This window comes from Salmo trutta, chromosome 26 (assembly GCF_901001165.1).
Source record: "Salmo trutta chromosome 26, fSalTru1.1, whole genome shotgun sequence".
Taxonomy (NCBI): Eukaryota; Metazoa; Chordata; class Actinopteri; order Salmoniformes; family Salmonidae; genus Salmo; species Salmo trutta.
This window is the reverse complement of record NC_042982.1, coordinates 61,483-83,124: the sequence shown is the minus strand read 5'-3', so window position 1 is coordinate 83,124 and position 21,642 is coordinate 61,483. Positions and strand designations below refer to the sequence as shown.

The 21,642-nt window shown below is 42.1% G+C and overlaps 1 protein-coding gene across 5 annotated transcripts in view; it reads left to right on the top strand.

The window, feature by feature from the left end:
* The window catches only part of col4a4 (collagen, type IV, alpha 4), a 192,101-nt gene that overhangs the window by 151,542 nt on the left and 18,917 nt on the right, over positions 1-21,642 (top strand). For all 5 annotated transcript variants that reach the window (XM_029714261.1, XM_029714260.1, XM_029714262.1 and 2 more), the window contains 8 exons: positions 12,163-12,344; positions 12,444-12,507; positions 12,688-12,762; positions 13,509-13,616; positions 13,823-13,930; positions 14,047-14,118; positions 14,266-14,394; positions 14,860-14,967. In XM_029714261.1, the coding sequence (XP_029570121.1) occupies positions 12,163-12,344; positions 12,444-12,507; positions 12,688-12,762; positions 13,509-13,616; positions 13,823-13,930; positions 14,047-14,118; positions 14,266-14,394; positions 14,860-14,967 (846 nt within the window). The remainder of the gene's footprint in view (positions 1-12,162; positions 12,345-12,443; positions 12,508-12,687; positions 12,763-13,508; positions 13,617-13,822; positions 13,931-14,046; positions 14,119-14,265; positions 14,395-14,859; positions 14,968-21,642) is intronic.

Here is a 21,642-nt window from a genome sequence, read left to right as displayed (position 1 = left end):
GGTGTATTCGTTAAAATAAGATCAATCACAATTGACTTCGAAAGCTCTTTAGGGTTTGGCCATGTAGGCTTAGTCACCAGCTGGGTTAGATTTAGATCACTACACATGTCTTTTAGATTGCCTGAAGGCTGCATTTCCCAATCATAATTCAGGTCACCCAGGATAATAACTTCTGATTTAGTAAAAGAAGACAACAAAGTACTTAATTCCTCGAGTGCACAAAGGTTAGCCGAGGGAGGCCTCTATAACAGTTATGGGTAAATATTGCCCCCGACAAAGGCTTAAAAATAGTAGTAAAAAAAAATTGCAAGGGAAATGGTTATCATTAAAGAGATAGAGAATGTTTTTTAGAACCCTGTCTGATGATTGATATAGTTGGTATGGCTATACGATTGCATAAAACTGCACCATTTCATCTATTCCTATTATTAATAGAGGAAGGAGTAGAAACTGGAATTACTATTCCAAGGTTAGCACCACAGCCCATGTCAATATGAGGAACTCTCAGAGTAACCAATTATGGAATGTTATAAACTGACTTACATTTGCTTTGGTTGCTATCCTGCAACAGCTCAAGCCCTCTACGTGAATTGAAAACCGATGGGATATTGAAGTTTATGGAATTCATATTCGAACTAAAAGCGCTGGCTTCTCTTTTGAGCTAACAAAAGCAGATCTAAGGGTGAACTTCAAATGAATGGGTACAAGATTACAACTGACAACACGCCTGGCAGTATAGACGACAGTACGATGATAACGCTCAGAAAGGAAGGGAGTTAATTGTATTTTGTTCCTGGGGTCCAGCAATATTAAGGCAGTTATATACATTTTAAAATATTACATGACATTACATTTCATAACACTTTTCACAACACATTAAGTTTCCCTCAGGCCACTACTCTACTATCACATCTACAATTCAAAATCCATGTGTATGTATGTGTAGAGTGCGTGTCTTATCATGTGTATATGTGTCTGTGCCTGTGTGTGACTCTTCAGTCCCCGCTGTTTCACAAGGTGCATTATCTGCTTTTTAAATCTGATTCTACTGCTTGTATGAGTAGCCTGATGTGGAATATAGTTCCATGTAGCCATGGCTCTATGTAGTACTGTACGCTTCCCATAGTCTATTCTTGACTTGGGGATTGTGAAGAGACCTTTGGTGACATGTATTGTGGGGTATTCATGGGTGTCCGAGCTGTGTGCTAGTAGTTTAACCTCTCTAGGGTAGGTGGCACCAAATCGTCCCACCTATGTAACAGCCAGTGGAATCCTGTGGCGCGTTATTCAAATACCTTAGAAATGCTATTACTTCAATTTCTCAAACATATGACTATTTTACACCGGCAGGGATGTCCTTGTCCCATCGTGCACTAGCGACTCCTGTGGCGGGTCGGGCGCAGTGCACAATGACATGGTCACCAGGTGCACAGTGTTTCCGCCAAAACATTGGTGCTTCTGGCTTCCGGGTTAAGTGGGCATTGTGTCAGGAAGCAGTGCGGCTTGGTTGGGTTGTGTTTCGGTGGACGCACGTCTCTCGACCATCGCCTCTCCCGAGTCCGTACGGGAGTTGCAGTGATGAGACAAGACTGTAAATACCAATTGGATACCACGAAATTGGGGAGAAAACGGGGTAAAGAAAACCAAAAAAATAATTTAAAAATAATTTAAAAAATGTATTTAAGAGAATAAAATACTAAATAATAAAGAAAAAGGCAGAGCTACACTTTATTATGGACAGACTTCTCCCCATGTTAGCTACTGTCGTGTCTTTGGCATCATTAAAACTGAAGATTAGTCTTTCTCAAAAATTCTCTGTAATTATTATTACGTGATTAAACTAATCATGTAACTGTAATTAACTAGGAAGTCGGGGCACCAAGGAAAATATTCATATTACAAAGTTATAATTTTCCTAATATAACTTTCAGATATTTTAATATCTGATCACTTAGTCTTCTGATTAATGAATTATTCTTTACCTCACATTAGTCTCATTCCAATTGTCGTAAATTGTTGGTTATCTGCACAAACCCAGTCTTCACTATGAGTCATCCATACATCAATTGTCTTAAAATAATTTATTTACTAACTAAGTAATCACAGAAATGCATAACAAACAGTAGATATGGTTACAAAGAAATTATAGGGGAATGTGCCCTAGTGGGCTAAACCGGCATGGCGGCTTGTTAGACAGAGGGACTGATAAGGGCGCAAAAGATAAGAGACACTACAAAGTTGATAATTATAACAATTGAAATGCCTATCCTTTGCACATGAACGCTCACTCATTCGGGAATAATTGCAATCAATATGTATATTTAGGCTCAGTGTGTCGTCGGGATCGCTGTTGGAAAGTTTGTTTCTGTTGTAGTTTGTCCGCCCTCTCTCTCTCTCCCGTGGTTAGAATGGATAGTTCAGAGTAACATTCAGCGATGTTGTTATAGAATAGATGTTTCGGCGGTTGTCGGTCTTCGCGTTCAATGATACCGAATTCCTAGCTGCAGACTAGTAATTAATATCAAAGACTTGTCCTTATTCTGTCGGTATCGATAGTCTACGAGTTTAACCACGTGGGTTGGTTAAAAGATTCAGCAATGTACTCAAACCTTATTTCCCTCTGTGATAGAGGTACTGGTCTGGTCTCAAACCTTAGCCCTCTCGTTATCGAGGTAAGCTGGTCTGAAGTGGGAAAACCCAGGTGGGGGTTTTATTCGGAACATAGAAAAGGGCTGTCCCATGACGCCGGGTCCTGCCTGTGCTCAGGGGGCGGTCCTCTGATTTAGTTAAACTCCTAAGGGAATTGGATTTCCTTCATTAACTTCACTAGGGTAGGGGGCAGCATTTGGAATTCTGGATGAAAAGCGTGCCCAAATTAAACTGCCTGGTACTCGGGCCCAGAAGGTACAGTGGGGGAAAAAAGTATTTGATCCCCTGCTGATTTTGAACATTTGCCCACTGACAAAGAATTATCAGTCTATAATTTTAATGGTAGGTTTATTTGAAAAGTGAGAGACAATAACAACAAAAATATCCAGAAAAACGCATGTCAAAAATGTAATAAATTGATTTGCATTTTAATGAGGGAAATAAGTATTTGACCCCTCTCAATCAGAAAGATTTCTGGCTCCCAGGTGTCTTTTATAAAGGTAACGAGCTGAGATTAGGAGCACACTCTTAAAGGGAGTGCTCCTAACCGCAGCTTGTTACCTGTAAAAAAAGACACCTGTCCACAGAAGCAATCAATCAATCAGATTCCAAACTCTCCACCATGGCCAAGACCAAAGAGCTCTCCAAGGATGTCAGGGACAAGATTGTAGACCTACACAAGGCTGGAATAGGCTACAAGACCATCGCCAAGCAGTTTGGTGAGAAGGTGACAACATTTGGTGCGATTATTCGCAAATGGAAGAAACACAAAAGAGCTGTCAATATCCCTTGGCCTGGGGCTCCATGCAAGATCTCACCTCGTGGAGTTGCAGTGATCATGAGAACAGTGAGGAATCAGCCCAGAACTACATGGGAGGATCTTATCAATGATCTCAAGGCAGCTGGGACCATAGTCACCAAAGAAAACAATTGGTAACACACTACGTCGTGAAGGACTGAAATCCTGCAGCGCTCGCAAGGTCCCCCTGCTCTAGAATACATATACATGCCCGTCTGAAGTTTGCCAATGAACATCTGAATGACTCAGAGGACAATTGGTGAAAGTGTTGTTGTCAGATGTGACCAAAATGGAGCTCTTTGGCATCAACTCAACTCGCCATGTTTGGAGGAGGAGGAATGCTGCCTATGACCCCAAGAACACCATCTCCACCGTCAAACATGGAGGTGGAAACATTATGCTTTGGGGTTGTTTTTCTGCTAAGGGGACAGGACAACTTCACCGCATCAAAGAGACGATGGACGGGGCCATGTACCGTCAAATCTTGGGTGAGAACCTCCTTCCCTCAGCCAGGGCATTGAAAATGGGTCGTGGATTGGTATTCCAGCATGACAATGACCCAAAACACACGGCCAAGGCAACAAAGGAGTGGCTCAAGAAGAAGCACATTAAGGTCCTGGAGTGGCCTAGCCAGTCTCCAGACCTTAATCCCATACAAAATCTGTGGAGGGAGCTGAAGGTTCGAGTTGCCAAACATCAGCCTCGAAACCTTAATGACTTGGAGAAGATCTGCAAAGAGGAGTGGGACAAAATCCCTCCTGAGATGTGTGTAAACCTGGTGGCCAACTACAAGAAACGTCTGAACTCTGTGATTGCTAACAAGGGTTTTGCCACCAAGTACTAAGTCATGTTTTGCAGAGGGGTCAAATACTTATTTCCCTCATTAAAATGCAAATCCTTTTATAACATTTTTGACATGCGTTTGTCTGGAGTTTTTTGTTGTTATTCTGTCTCTCACTAAAATTATAGACTGATCATGTCTTTGTAAGTGGGCAAACGTACAAAATCAGCAGGGGATCAAATAATTTTCCCCCCCGCTGTAGGATATGCATATTATTAGTAGATTTGGATAGGAAACACTCTGAAGTTTCTAAAACTGTTTGAATGATGCCTGTGAGTATAACAGAACTCATATGCCAGGCAAAAACCTTAGAAAAATCCAACCAGGAAGTGGGAAATCTGAGGCTTGTAGTTTTTTCAAGTGATTGCCTTTACAGTATACAGTGACTTAGGGTTCATTTTGCACTTCCTAAGGCTTCCACTAGATGTCAACAGTCTTTAGAACGTTATTTCAGGCTTCTACAGTTAACAGAGAGCGAACGAGAAGGCCGGGAAGTTCGTGACTCAGAAAAGAATGACTTCATTCACGTGAGAGGTAGCTGTGTTCCATTACATTTTTGAAGACATTGGAATCGTCCGGTTGGAATATTATTGAAGATTTATGTTAAAAAGGCCCTAACGATTGATGCTATACATCGTTTGACATGTTTCTATGAACGTAAATTCAACTTTTTTTGACTTTTCGTTGTGACATTTTTGGCGCGCTTCCTGCATTTGGAGTAGTGGACTGAACGTGCTAACAAAAAGGAGGTATTTGGACATAAAGGATGGACTTTATCGAACAAAACAACATTTACTGTGGACCTGGGATTCCTGGGAGTGCATTCTGATGAAGATCATCAAAGGAAAGTGAATATTTATAATGCCATTTATGATTTTAGATGACTCCAAAATGGCGGGTATCTGTATTGCCTGATGTTGTTTTCTGAGCGCCGTACTCAGATTATTGCAGTGTGCTTTCCCCGTGAAGCTTTTTTGAAATCTGTCACAGCGGTTGCATTAAGGAGATGTTTATCTATAATTCTTTGAATAACAGTTTAATATTTTATCAACGTTTATGATGAGTATTTCTATAAATTGATGTGCTCATTCACCGGAAGTTTTTGAAGGAAAAACATTTCTGAACATTACTGGCCAATGTAAAATGGGGTTATTGGATATAAATATGAACTTTATCAAGCAAAACATACATGTATTGTGTAACATGAAGTCCTATGAGTGCCATCTGATGAAGATCATCAAAGGTTAGTGCTTAATTTTAGCTGTATTTCTGGTTTGTGTGACGCCTCTCCTTGCTTGGAAAATGGCTGTGTGGTTTTTCTTGTCAAGGTAATGTGCTAACATAATCTAATGCTATGCTTTCTCCGTAAAGCCTTTTTGAAATCGGACAATGTGGTTGGATTAACAAGAATCTTATCTTTAAAATGGGATATAATAGTTCTATGTTTGAGAAATTTGAATTATGAGATTTTTGTCGTTTTGAATTTGGCGCCCTGCTATTTCACTGGCTGTTGAATAGTGTGTCCCGCAGGTGGGACGGTCACATCCCACATACCCAAGAAAGGTTAAACAGTCTAAAATCACATTACATAATTTCACAAATAGTTTCATCTTTACTCATTCATTTTATACAACAATTAGATGTAAGCCTCATAACTGAGACTGTTGTATAAACAGGATTATGGTAATGTGGCTGTATTGTCTCTCATGAGTTTCACAAAATTGTACCAAACGGACCAGTTCGTAGCTCGTTACTTCACCGATCTTTTGTTCGGACCTCAAGTTCTGTGAGGTGGAAGAAATTCCTTTGTTCTCTCTATGAAACTCACCCTCTCTCTATACTGTCTGGCCATGAGGAAGATTCTCCTCTAGGAATTTACGACCTCTCTGACAGAGTCTGGTGTAAGGAGTATAGAGAGGGAGAGGGGGATGGTTCTCTCTGTACCCAAAGGGGGCAACGTCATGACACTACTTTTGTATCAACAATTTTGACCATGATAGTTGGCAATCCAGGGTCACTCCGAGCTTTTTAGTCACCTCAACTTGCTCAAATCCCACATTATTTAGTTCAGGTTTAGGGTTTATTGAATGATTTGTCCCAAATACAATGCCTTTTCGTTTTTGAAATATTTAGGACTAACTTATTCCTTGCCACCCATTTTGAATCTACCTGCAGCTCGTTGTTAAGTGTTGCAGTGATTTCAGTTGCTGTAGTAGCTGACGTGTATAGCGTTGAGTTATCCGCATACATAGACATACTGGCTTTGCTCAAGGCCAGTGGCATGTCGTTAGCAAAGATTGAAAAAAAGTAAGAGGCCTAGACAGCTGCCCTGGGGAATTCCTGATTTTACCTGGATTATGTTGGAGAGGCTTCCATTAAAGAACACCCTCTGAGTTCTGTTACAGGTAACTCTTAATCCACAATATAGCAGGGGGGGGGTAAAGCCATAACACATACATTTTTCCATCAGCAGACTATGATCGATAATGTCAAAAGCCACACTGATTTCTAACAAAACATACATTTTTCTCAGCCAATCAGTAATTTGTGTAAATGCCCTGCTTGTTGAATGTCCTTCCCTATATACAGTTGAAGTCGGAAGTTTACATACACCTTAGCCAAATAGATTTAAACTCAGTTTTTCACAATTCCTGACATTTAATCCTGGCAAAAATTCCCTGTCTTAGGTCAGTTAGGATCACCATTTTATTTTAAGAATGTGAAATGTCAGAATAATAGTAGAGAGAATTATTTCATCACATTCCCAGTGGGTCAGAAATGTACATACACTCAATTACTATTTGGTAGCATTGCCTTTAAATTGTTTCACTTGGGTCAAACATTTTGGATAGCCTTCCACAAGCTTCCCACAATAATTTGGGTGAATTTTGGCCCATTCCTCCTGACAGAGCTGGTGTAACTGAGCCAGGTTTGTAGGCCTCCTAGCTCGCACACACTTTTTCAGTTCTGCCCACACATTTCTTATAGGATTGAGGTCAGGGCTTTGAGATGACCACTCCAAAACCTTAACTTTGTTGTCCTTAAGCCATTTTGCCACAACTTTGGAAGTATTCTTGGGGTCATTGTCCATTTGGAAGACCCATTTGCGACCAAGCTTTAACTTCCTGACTGATGTCTTGAGATGTTGCTTCAATATATGCACAATTTTCCATCCTCATGATGAAATCTATTTTGTGAAGTGCACCAGTCCCTCCTGCAGCAAAGCACCCCCACAACATGATGCAGCCACCCCCGTGCTTCACGGTTGGGATGATGTTCTTTGGCTTGCAAGCCTCCCCCTTTTTCCTCCAAACATAATGATGGTCATTATGGTCAAACAGTTCTATTTTTGTTTCATCAGACCAGAGGACATTTCTCCAAAAAGTATGATCTTTGTCCCCATGTGCAGTTGCAAACCGTAGTCTGGCTTTTTTATGGCGGTTTTGGAGCAGTGGCTTCTTCCTTGCTGAGCGGCCTTTCAGGTTATGTTGATATAGGACTCGTTTTACTGTGGATATAGATACTTTTGTACCTGTTTCCTTCAGAATCTTCACAAGGTCCTCTGCTGTTGTTCTGGGATTGATTTGCACTTTTCGCACCAAAGTGCGTTCATCTCTAGGAGACAGAACGCGTCTCCTTCCTGAGAGGTATGACGGCTGTGGTCCCATGGTGTTTATACTTGCGTACTATTGTTTGTACAGATGAACGTGGTACCTTCAGGTATTTGGAAATTGCTCCCAAGGATGAACCAGACTTGTGGAGGTCTACAATTCTTTTCTGAGGTATTGGCTGATTTCTTTTGATTTTCCCATGATGTCAAGCAAAGAGGTAATGAGTTTGAAGGTAGGCCTTGAAACACATCCACAGGTACACCTCCAATTGACTCAAATGATGTCAATTTGCCTATCAGAAGCTTCTAAAGCCATGACATCATTTTGGGAATTTTCCAAGCTGTTTAAAGTCACAGTCAACTTAGTGTATTTAAACTTCTGACCCACTGGAATTGTGATACAGTGAATTATAAGTGAAATAATCTGTCTGTGAGCAATTGTTGGAAGAATTACTTGTGTCATGCACAAAGTAGATGTCCTAACCGACTTGCCAAAACTATAGTTTGTTAACAAGAAATGTGTTGAGTGGTTGAAAAACGAGTTTTAATGACTCCAACCTAAGTGTATGTAAACTTCCGACTTCAACTGTACGTGCTGAATGTCTGTCCATTTGTTTACAGTAAAATAGCATTGTATCTGGTCAAACACCATGTTTTCCTAAATTTTACTGAGTTGGTAACAAAAGGTTTGGTTGGCTATTTGAGCCAGTAAAGTGGGATTTACATTTCTTGGGTAGCGTAATTTTTTTCTTCCCTCCAGACCTGAGGGCACACACTTTCTAGTAAGCTTAGATTGAAGATATGGCAAACAGGAGTGGCAATATCGTCCAATATTATCCTCAGTAATTTTCCATCCAAGTTGTCAGACCTTGGTGGCTTGTCATTGTTGATAGACAACAGTACTATTTTCTCCTCTTCCACACTCACTTTACGTAATTCAAAATTACAGTGCTTGTCTTTCATAATTTATAATTTATTCTTGAATGTGTAGTGTCAGCGTTTGTTGCTGGCATGTCATGCCTATGTTTGCTAATCTTGCCAATGAAAAAATCATTAAAGTAATTGGCAATATTAGTGGGTTTTGTGATGAATGAGACATCTGAATGAATAAATGAATGAATGATGTTTGCCTTTTTGCCCAAAATTTCATTTTAAGGTGCTCCAAATTGTATTACCTAAGCGGGGCTTGGTCTGTCTGAGTCAGTATCTTAATGCGACCTTGAAATGTGAAGAGAGGGTCCAGGCTCCTAGATGGTTTGGGTGTCCATCATCTCTGTAGAGCATCTTTTGTTTCCAAAAAGTGTTGAAATGTTCAGTAAAAGTTATGCCAACAGAGTGACAGTAGTCTTTAATCCAGATATGACGTGCTAAAAGCTTGCTGAATCATTCGCAGCCACGACCCAGCGACGGCACGGGATCAAAGATAATTGGCTGCGATTCAGAACCTTTCAGGGTGTTGATCAGCTCACTAAAATCATGTTTCATTACCTCTGATTTACCCTTTTTGATATAATTTGAACCCACATGCACTTGGCTGCTGACGTAGAATGGACGGAAGAAAGAAAGAGGATGAAGGAGCAGGAATCTCTGGAAGCAGGTGGGCGAGACTGTTGGTCAGCAGGATTGGGTCCCCCAAACCCATTTCAGCCCCATTCATCAAAAACAGCTGTCTTGCGCTGGGTTTACGGTGTGTGACGTGCCTTCACTGGGAAGCAGGATTGATAATCCGCCAGCTCCTCATAAACAGTCCTTGCTCCTTTATTCCCAAGGGGGATAGGTATGGGAGGAAAGATGTGATTTCACTAGGGAGGGGGTCTCTTATTGTAAATAAGAACAGAATATGTTTCTAAGCACTTCTACATTCATGTGGATGCTACCATTTATTAGAGATAATCCTGAATGAATCTTGAATAATGATGATTGAGAAAGTTAGATGCACAAATATCATACCCCCAAGACATGCTAACCTCTCAACATTACAATAGCAAGGGTGGTTAGCATTTTTGGGGGGTATGATATTTGTGCGTCTAACTTTCTCACCCACGACTGTGTGGCCATGCATGACAGATACCCTAAAATGTAATTAAACTATCAATAGGAAAGCGATATTAGCAGGTGGGCGTACACTCTTCGTCACACGAGCATACACTAATTTCCAAGTCTGTATCCCAGTACGAAAACTCATTATTCTTCCTTGTTTTGGTAGAAACAAGCCTGAAACCTTGAACAAAGACTGTTGACATCTAGTGGAAGCCATAGCATTTGCAATCTGGGAGCTGGATTTGGATATGCGCCTATACTTTCCATTGTAAGAGCATGGGCTCTCAAAAAAAAAAAAAATATATATATATTAACATTTATACAAACTTCAGAGTGTCTTCTTTAAAATGCTACCAATTATATGCATATCCTGGCTTCAGGGCCTGAGCAACAGGGCACGTCAGTCAGACAGGAAGTGGAGAAAAATAGACCCTAGCCTGAAGAAGATTTATCCAGCATGGCTACCACAGCAATACGCCATCCCATCTGGTTTACACTTTTTTTTTAAATATATTTTAGCTTTATTTAACTTGGCAAGTAAATTAAGAACAAATTCTTATTGTCAATGAGGGCCTAGGAACAGTGGGTTAACTGCCTTGTTCAGGGGCAGAATGACAGATTTTTACCATGTCAGCTCAGGGATTCAATCTTGCAACCTTCCGGTTACTAGTCCAACACTCTAACTACTAGGCTACCTGCCACCCACTTAGTGGGACTATCATTTGTTTTTCAACAGGACGATGACCCAACACACCTCCAGGCTGTGTAAAGGCTATTTGACTAAGAAGGAGAGTGATGGAGTGCTGCATTAGATGACCTGGCCTCCACATTCACCTGACTTCAACCCAATTGAGATGGTTTGGGATGAGTTGGACCGCACTGTGAAGGAAATGCAGCCAGCAAGTGCTCAGCATATGTGGGATCTCCTTCAAGACTGTTGGAAAAGCATTCCAGGTGCTGGTTGAGACAATGCAAAGAGTGTGCATAGCTGTCATCAAGGCAAAGAGTGGCTACTTTGAAGAATCTCATATATAAAATATATTTTGATTTGTTTAAAAAAAATTTGTTACTACATGATTCCATATGTGTCATTTCATAGTTTGATGTCTTCACTATTATTCTACAATGTAGAAATACTAAAAATAAAGAAAACCCCTTGAATAAGTAGGTGTGTCCCAACTTTTGACTGTGCATTTTTCCCAATACCTTTGGTCCCCTAAAATGGGGGGACTATGAAGGACTATGTACAAAAAGTGCTGTAATTTCTAAACTGCTGACCTGAAATGGATGAAAATACCCATAAATTAAAGCTGACAGTCTTCAATTTAACCGCATAGTCATTGTAACCTTTCAATTCAAAAAGTGCTGGAGTACAGAGCCAAAACAATCAAAAATGTGTCGCTGTCCCAATTCTATCTTAGAGATCTACGGACAGTTCCTTGGAATTCATGGTATAGTTTAAGTAGACTTATGTGTTTCTTTCTAAATCATGTCCAAACAATTGAATTGGCTACAGGTGGATTCCAATAAAGTTGTACTGACTGACATCTCAAGGATGATCAAAGGAAATTGGATGCAACTGAGCTCAATTTAGAGTGTCATAGCAAAGCGTTGTGAATACTTATATAAATGAGATATTTCTGTATTTCGTATTCACTGCATTTGCATACATTTCTAAAAACATGTTTTCACTTTGTCATTATGGGGTGTTGTCTGTAGATGGGTGAGAGAAAAACATCTATTTAATCCACTTTGAATTGAGCCTGTCACACAAGAAAATGTAGAATAAGTCAAAGGGATGTATGGATACTTTCTGAAGGCACTGTAGTTATGCTTTCTGAATTTACATTTAACTGAGGGTCAAGAGCAGCAGATGTTGTATCCAGAGCAAGTGTCGAGTGGTGACATCATCCTGCCTGAGTAGTAATGTCGCCCCTTGCTCAATCAAGATCATGGTTTTGGTAGAGCAATTGGTTACACTGCTTTGTGAGTGTTGTAAAGAAGGTCAGGGGTTCACGCCCAGGCAGGACAGAGAAGGGACCTACTCTGTTACACAAGTCATATAGGTCGAAACATTAGGTATTTGCGCTGGCTAATGTTTGGAATATAATAAGTGTGTTGCATGCAGATCCGCTGGTTGAATTTTTTATTTTTGTATTTGTCTGGCAACAAGCATAATTGCAAGTGTGACTGCAGTCTTGTTTATTGTAAACCCCATCCCAGGTGACAAGGGTCCTGTGGGAGGCAGGGGTCAACCAGGGTACCCAGGGCTTTTGGGGGGGCCTGGCATAGAGGCCGGGCCTCAAGGACCACCTGGTACATGTGGACACTCAGGTGAACCTGGACTACCTGGCCTGCCTGGCCAGAGGGGTATCATAGGCTTCCCTGGAGAGATTGGTGATCAGGTATGGATGTTAAGAGTACCTACTGTTCCTGGTCTGATTATAGACATGGGTCAAATACATGCCAAATACTAAACACTGTTTTTGTTGGTGTCTCTTTAGGGTGAATCTGGGTGTACTGGATCTCCTGGCACACCTGGCTTCCCAGGGTACAGTGGTCTTAAAGGTACTTCCAATTGACAAATAGACACAACTTATACAGTATTTTCTCTTCTCATTGTGATGTTGTGCATATCACCAGTGAAAAGCTGCAGGGACTATGACTGATTTGTTAGGCAGAGGGCATTATTGTTTTGTGTAATTATTGCTTCGCGATAATGAGATCTGAGAGTTGATTGGTTTACAGGTGAACAGGGCGACTCTATTGGCATCCCTGGACCGGCTGGTGATAGAGGAGCTACAGGAGACACTGGAGCATTTGGTAAGAGGATAGGAGATGATACAGCACATATTTAAAAGAGAAGTTCAGGATTATACAACTTAATGTTAGTTGGTTCCTCACCCTGAAAATAGTCTATGGGCCAGGAGAAACTGTAAACCAGTTCTCTTAACAGTCACTACAAACTTCTGCTAACTTTAGCCACCACTAGCTAAAAATCTATGGGTGTGATAGGGGCATGCAGACAAAAAGAGCAAGGGGCATTCCTTGAAGAAACTATGAAGGGGTTTGCCACAATAGATCAGATGGGTCTTAGTAACCATCTCCTGGAGACAGCTGATAACTCCAACACTGGCTCTTCACCAATGATGATACTTGAAGGTAATTGTCCACGTCCCTCCTCCAAGTGGCATTATCAATATAGCTACTTCACGGAAGATGTGTAAAGAACTGAGTTAAAATAGTATCTTTCAAATACTTTGGCTGTGATTGATTTAACTTCTTTGGCACTATGGAACTAATGGACTAGTCCCAAAAGTTCTAACCCTCCGATCTGGTAAATTCAACCTGCCAATCTGGTAAATTCAGGCTAACTCAATCAAATGCTCAAAGTATTTGAAAGAAAAATACTATTTGAGCGCAGGCCTGTTATCAACTTACCACACAATAGCAGATGTGTGCCCTGATCAAGCTAGGGGAAATAGGGAAGATATAGGTGCGCTAGTAATGGTGTATGATGTCTGTGAACAACCTGTACAGTAAAACTTGCCCCCCTCTCCCTCCTTCAGCCCCACCGGGTGACCAAGGTGATGTAGGTGAACCAGGATTTTCAGGAGCTCCAGGACCTAAAGGGTTAACTGGTCCGCAAGGATCCATCGGACCTCTAGGGCCTGCTGGTGAGGACTTTAACCTTCAAGACTCTTAATTGCACACTACCCAAAACAATGCCTAATCAACGCCAACAAACTCTTAACAATATTTTAGGGTTTGTGGGCTTTGCTCATCTTTATTTGTTAGTGTTGTTGATGATCTCACCAGTGTGCCTTGATTGGTTTGAGCTCTGCTCTCCTCCTTACCCCTCTCTCCTCCCTCTGCTGGGAAGGTGTGATCGGACCCCCAGGCCCGAGTGGTAAACCTGGGGCTGATGGTCTCCCAGGGACCCCTGGACAAACTGGGCCCAAGGGAGACCAAGGACCCCTTGGACTCAAAGGTGGGGACATGCTCAAGACCAGACTAGAAACCAAGGACATTATTTTACATCAAATGTTTCTATCAATTTGAGATTCTGGCATTGACGAACTTTAATTTCCTTATTTCGCCTCCCAGGTCCACCTGGACCACTGGGTTTGCATGGACTGGACGGACTGAAGGGTGTGAAGGGCGAGGTTGGGGCCAGAGGTTAGTAAAATGCACAATGCAGCAATATCAAGATAATCTTTCTGAAATTCTGGAAAATATACAGTTCTCAATTTAACATTTATGTTTGTTGGGGAGGTGAGTCATGGAGAGGCAAAGACATTTTGTTTGTGTGAATGTGTTTCCCAGGCCCAGGTGTGCCCGGTCCCTCTGGTGCTCCAGGCTGTAAAGGAGAGAAGGGTTCCAGAGGGTATCAAGGGCCTCAGGGGCCCTCTCAGCCAGGACCTCTGGGCCCCAAAGGCCAGTCTGGACTAACAGGTACTGTATAACCTCAGTGATTCCCACCCCAGAGATACCAACCCCAGAGAGATGGGGACACATTTAAATGTTTTTTCTTATGCGCAACTTTGCTCATAAATTGTGCATACATGGAATGATTTAGGACTTGACATAAATTTATTTCGATGTTGCATGAAAATGCATGATTTATAAATGGTTTTTCATCACATTTTGGGAACTCGTGGCTTGTTTTAGACATTTGCTCAAGGCAAATCTTACAAATGAGGCCCATTTAACTTTTAATGTAAAAAGAGTGTCTCAGAAAGCTTGAATAAAACCCTCCCATGGAGCAGTTGACATACAAGCAGTGCATAATGACAGGTCGTGCTGTTACATTACACATGATATTAGTGTACTGTACTCGTTATATACTGTAAGTTGGGTTTTTCAAAAAGGAGTAGGGTTCAGTAAAATGCTGTGACCAGGAATGTCCTCTCTTTATAGGAAGCCCAGGAGACACAGGTGCCTCCGGTCTACCAGGCATGGACTGTAAGGAGTCCATGCCCGGCCACTGTGGGGAGTCAGGCTTCCCTGGACTCGACGGACCACCAGGTCAGAATCACAGTTGTCGACGCCTTTAATGACCGGTCTGTATGGGAGTAGGGTGAAGTTTAGTCTGGCTAACACCTAACTCCTCCTGACTTCAGAGTCTGGAAAGGCTCTTTTGATGTTGTTGGCACGATGCGTTGATAATGAAGGGGGCTGTGCTTTTTTACTGATTGGTTCTCCTCTGTGTCTTTCTCACTCAAACACCCACATGGACAAGCACAAACAGCCCCCGAGTGCAGCCCACTTCTAATACAACTGTTACATTTTCAATTCCAAACAACGTGCAGTCTCAACTTTTGAGAGAACCAATCGAAGCACAGCCCATTTCTGCGCGAATACTGCATTTACAATGGACTCCTGTCCAGACCAGTGTGTCACAGCTCTCCCTCGGTTGTGTACCACGTGAGTCGCATCAGCCAGGCTAAGTGAAGTTGCCCCGAGAAGCTGATCTTCGGTCAGTTTTGCATTTTCCCCACTAATGTTTAAGGTTAGGATTAGGGGTGGGAAAGCTGACCCTAGATCTGTACCTAGGGGAAACTTCACTCTGGTGCCTCTGTGTGCCCATTAGGAATAAGGCCCGAAGGGGTGTGGTATATGGCCAATATACCACGGCTAAGGGCTGTTCTTAGGCACAACACGAAGAGGAGTTAAATTAAATTTATACTATTTCATCCTTCCACCAGAGGAAATAGTCCGGAGAAAAATCTAGTTGCTAATTCTATGTCCATCCTTGCTATGAAATCAAATAATCTTGCCAGCTAGCTATCGACAGAAAATAAAATCAATCAAATTCTGCTGCAGAAATTAAACCAAATTAGCTGCATTTACATTTGTTTGAGCTGTTTTCTATTGACATTTATTTGGATATACTGTATCCATAATAATTCATGTGATCTCCCGCATAGAGAGTGAATGGTGTCCTGATGAGACAGCAACTGTCTTGAGCTAGCCAGGCAAACTAATGCGTCAGCATAATTGCAACAACAGGGGTTTGAACAAACCTTGCTGTCTGCCTCTACGATCTCAACAAAATGTGTCGGAGAGGCAGAGGTCGGAGAGGCAGACGGCAAGGTTTGTACAAACCCCTGTTGTTGCAAACCTTAATGCTAGGCTAGAAGCAAGGGGAAATATACTGAGGGGGTATTTCTCTCTGTAATAAAGCCCTTTTGTGGCGAAAAACTAATTCTGATTGACTGGGCCTTGTTCCTCTGTGGGTGGGCCTAACTCCCAAGTAGGTGGGCCTATGCCCTCCCAGGCCCACCCATTGCTGCTCCCATTGCCCAGTCATGTGAAATCCATAGATTAGGGCCTGATAACTTTATTTAAAATGACTTATTTCCTTCTATGAACTGTAACTCAGTAAAACCTTTGAAATTGTGGCATGATGCGTTTAGATATAAAACATTTTTTATTGAAATATCTCATTTACATCAAATCAAATCAAATGTATTTATATAGCCCTTCGTACATCAGCTGATATCTCAAAGTGCTGTACAGAAACCCAGCCTAAAACCCCAAACAGCAAGCAATGCATGTGAAAGAAGCACGGTGGCTAGGAAAAACTCCCTAGGAAAAACTCCCTAGAAAGGCCAAAAACCTAGGAAGAAACCTAGAGAGGAACCAGGTTATGAGGGGTGGCCAGTCCTCTTCTGGCTGTGCCGGGTGGATATTATAACAGAACATGGTCAAGATGTTAAAATGTTCATAAATGACCAGCATGGTCAAATAATAATAATCATAGTAGTTGTCGAGGGTGCAACAAGCATGTCCGGTGAACAGGTCAGGGTTCCATAGCCGCAGGCAGAACAGTTGAAACTGGAGCAGCAGCATGGCCAGGTGGACTGGGGACAGCAAGGAGTCATCATGCCAGGTAGTCCTGAGGCATGGTCCTAGGGCTCAGGTCCTCCGAGAGAAAGAAAGAAAGAGAGAAAGAGAGAATTAGAGAGAGCATATTTAAATTCACACAGGACACCGGATAAGACAAGAGAAATACTCCAGATGTAACAGACTGACCCTAGCCCCCCGACACATAAACTACTGCAGCATAAATACTGGAGGCTGAGACAGGAGGGATCAGAAGACACTGTGGCCCCATCCGATGATACCCCCGGACAGGGCCAAACAGGCAGGATATAACCCCACCCACTTTGCCAAAGCACAGCCCCCACACCACTAGAGGGATGTGATACATGTATTCACACCCCTGAGTCAATACTTTGTAGAAGCACCTTACAGCTTTAAGTCATCCTGGAAAGGAAAGGGGATACCTAGCCAGTTGCACAACTGAATGCATTCAACCGAAATGTGTCTTCCGCATTTAACCCAATCAGAGAGGTGTGGGGGGCTGCCTTAATTGACGTATGTCTGTTTCAGCTTTTAAACTAATTAAAACTGTAACACAACAAAATGTGGAATAAGTCAAGGGGTATGAATACTTTCTGAAGGCTCTGTATATCCGTATGATCGAAATCAACACAGGTAGGCTATTGTTTTCAAATACATAGCCTATTTCAATCAGAGAATTTGAGGGAGCATACTTAAAATTCACATAGGACACAGGATAAGACAGGAGAAATACTCCAGATATAACAGACTGACCCTAGCCCCCCGACACAAACTATTGCAGCATAAATACTGGAGGCTGAGACAGGAATGGTCGGGAGACACTGTGGCCCCATCCGACGATACCTGCGGACAGGGCCAACCAGGCAGGATATAACCCCACCCACTTTGCCAAAGCACAGCCCCCACACCACTAGAGGGATATCTTCAACCACTAACCTACTACCCTGAGACAAGATCTCCCCCACGGCAACGAGGGGGGCGCCAACCCGGACTGGAAGATCACGTCAATGACTCAACCCACTCAAGTGACGCACCCCACCTAGGAACAGCATGGAAGAGCACCAGTTAGCCAGTGACTCAGCCCCTGTAATAGTGTTAGAGGCAGAGAATCCCAGTGGAGAGAAGGGAACCGGCCAGGCAGAGACAGCAATGGCGGTTCGTCGCTACAGTGCCTTTCCGTTCACATTCACACCCCTGGGCCAGACTGCACTCAATCATAGGACCTACTGAAGAGATGAGTCTTCAATAAAGACTTAAAGGTCGAGATCGAGTCTGCGTCTCTCACATGGATAGGTAGACCACTCCATAAAAGTGGAGCTATATAGGCTCCCGAGTGGCGCAGAAGTCTCAGTGCTTGAGGCTTCACTACAGGCACCCTGGTTCGATTCCAGGCTGTATTACAATGGCCGTGATTGGAAGTCCCATAGGGCGGCACACAATTGGCTCAGCGTCGTCTGGGTTTTGCCGGTGTAGGCTGTCATTCTAAATAAGAATTTGTTCTTAACTGACTTGCCTAGTTGAATAAAAATAAATAAAAACATATAGGAGAAAGCCCTGCCTCCAGTTGTTTGCTTAGAAATTATAGGGACAATAAGGAGGCCTGTGTCTTGTGACTGTAGCGTACGTGTAGGTATGTATGGCAGGACCAAATCAGAGAGATAGGTTGAAGCAAGAAATGTAATGCTTTGTAGGTTAGCAGTAAAACCTTGAAATCAGCCCTCGCCATAACAGGAAGCCAGTGTGGAGAGGCTAGCACTGGAGTAATATGATCAAATTTCTGGATTCTAGTCAAAATTCTAGCAGCCGTGTTTAGCACTAACTGAAGTTTATTTAGTGCTTTATCCGGGTAGCCAGAAAGTAGAGTATTGCAGTAATCTAATCTAGAAGTGACAAAAGCATGAATTAACTTTTATGCATCATTTTTGGACAGAAAGTTTCAGATTTTTGCAATGTTACTTAGATGGAAAAAAGCTGTCCTTGAAATAGTCTTGATATGTTCATCAAAAAAGAAATCGGGGCCGAGGTCCTTCACAGGTTTATTTGAGACAAATGGACAACCATGTAGATTAATTGTCAGATCCAACAGAAGATCTCATTGTTTCTTGGGACCTAGAACTAGCATCTCTGTTTTGTACGAATTTAAAAGTAAAAAATGTGCCGCCATCCACTTCCTTATGTCTGAAACACAGGCTTCCAGGGAGGGCAATTTTCACCATGTTTCATCGAAATGTACAGCTGTGTATCGCCTGCATAGCAGTGAAAGTTAACATTATGTTTCCGAATGATATCACCAAGAGGTAAAATATACAGTGAAAACAATAGTGGTCCTAAAACAGATTATTGAGGAACACTGAAACTTACAGTTCATTTGTCAGAGGACAAACCATTCACAGAGACAAACGGATATCTTTCCAACAGATAAGATCTAAACCAGGCCAGAAATTGTCCATGTTCCCAATTTGGGTTTCCAATCTCTCCAAAAGAATGTGGTGATTGATGGTGTCAAAAGCAGCACTAAGGTCTATGAGCAGGAGAACAGATGCAGAGCCTTCATCTGACGCCATTAAAAAGTAATTTACCACCTTCATGAGTGCAGTCTCAGTGCTATGATGGGGTCTAAAACCAGACTGCGCAACCACTTTTTCAAAACAAATTGAGAGGAATGGGAGATTCGATATAGGCCGATAGTTTTTCATATTTTCTGGATCAAGGTTTGTCTTTTTCAAGAGAGGCTTTATTACTGCCACTTTTAGTGAGTTTGGTACACATTCGGTGGATAGGGAGCCATTTATTATGCTCCAAATAGGAGGACCAAGCACAGGAAGCAGCTCTTTTAGTAATTTAATTGGAATAGGGTCCAGTATGCAGCTTGAAGGTTTAGAGACCATTACTATTTTCATGAATGTTTCGAGATATAGGATAATGAAACTTGAATGTTTCCCTTGATCCTAGGTCCTGGCAGTGTTGTGCAGACTCAGGACAACTGAGCTTTGGAGAAATACGCAGAGGAGTCCGTAATTTGCTTTCTAATGATCATGATCTTTTCGTCAAATAAGTTCATGAATTTATCACTGCTGAAGTGAAAGCCATCCTCTCTTGGGGAATGCTGCTTTTTAGTTAGCTTTGCGACAGTATCAAAAATATATTTTGAATTGTATTTATTCTCCTCAGTTAAGTTGGAAAAATAGGATGATCGAGCAGCAGTTAGGGCTTTTCCATTTTGTCCGGTACTGTCTTTTCAAGCTAGTCAGAAGACTTCCAGTTTGGTGGTGCGCCATTTCCATTCCAATTTTCTGGAAGCTTGCTACAGGGCTCGGGTATTTTCTGTATTCCAGGGAGCTAGTTTCTTTTGACAAATGTTTTTTGTTTTTAGGGGTGCGACTGCATCTAGGGTATTACGCAAGGTTAAATTTAGTTCCTCATTTAGCTAGTTAACCAATTTTTATACTCTGACGTCTTTGGTAGGTGGATGAAATCTGGAAGGGTAACTAGGAATCTTTGGGATGTCCAAGCTTTTTTAGCACAGCTTTAATTATACTTGGTTGGGATCTAAGCAGATTATTTGTTGCAATTGCAAACGTAATAAAATGGTGGTCCGATAGTCCAGGATTATGAGGAAAAACATTAAGATCCACAATATTTATTCCACGGGACAGAACTAGGTCCAGAGTATGACTGTGGCAGTGAGTAGGTCCGGAGACATGTTGGACAAAACCCACTGAGTCGATGATGGCGCCGAAAACCTTTTGGAGATGGTCTGTGGACTTTTCCACAGACCCAACTTCCACGGGGAATTCAGTGAGGAATGCCGTATACAGCCCAGGAGGCCTGTGAACAGTAGCTGTAAAAAGTGATTGAGTAGGCTGCATAGATTTCATGACTAGAAGCTCAAAAAACTAAAACACAGTATTTTTTTGGGGGGGGGGGGGGTAAATGGAAATTTGCTATCAGGATGCGTGGGGGATATGGTCACTAGTGTAACCAGGAAGAGAGGCCTCATTTAACACAGTAAATTCATCAACCTTAAGCCATGTTTCAGTCAGGCCAATCACATCCAGCTGCATCACATCCGGCAGTGATTGGGAGTCCCATAGGGCGGCGCGCAATTGGCCCAGCGTCGTCCGGGTTAGGCCGGGGTAGGCCGTCATTGTAAATAAGAATTTGTTCTTAACTGACTTGCCTAGTTAAATATTGATTATGATAAGTGATCATAAGTTTATTGACTATAAGTGAGGGATCTAACATTAAGTAGCGCTAACATGAGATGTGAGATATCACAATCTCTTTCAATAATGACAGGAATGGAGGAGGTCTTTATTCCAGTGAGATTGCTAAGACGAACACCACCATTTTTAGTTTTGCCCAACCTAGATTGAGGCACAAACACGGTCTCAATGGGGATAGCTGAGCTGACTGCACTGACTGTGCTAGTGGCAGACTCCGTTAAGCTGGCAGGCTCGCTAACAGCCTGCTTGCATGCCCTGCACCCTCTCTCATTGTGGAGCTAGAAGAGTTATATTTGTCAGATAAATTCTAGCCTACTGTATCACAATTCCAGTGGGTCAGAAGTTTACATACACTAAGTTGACTGTGCCTTTAATCAGCTTATAAAATTCCAGAAAATTATGTCATGGCTTTAGAAGCTTCTGATAGGCTAACTGACATAATTTGAGTCAATTGGAGGTGTACCTGTGGATGTATTTCAAGGCCTACCTTCAAACTCAGTGCCTCTTTGCTTGACATCGTGTGAAAATCAAAAGAAATCAGCCAAGACCTCAGGAAAAAAAAGTGTAGACCCTCACAAGTCTGGTTCATCCTTGGGAGCAATTTCCA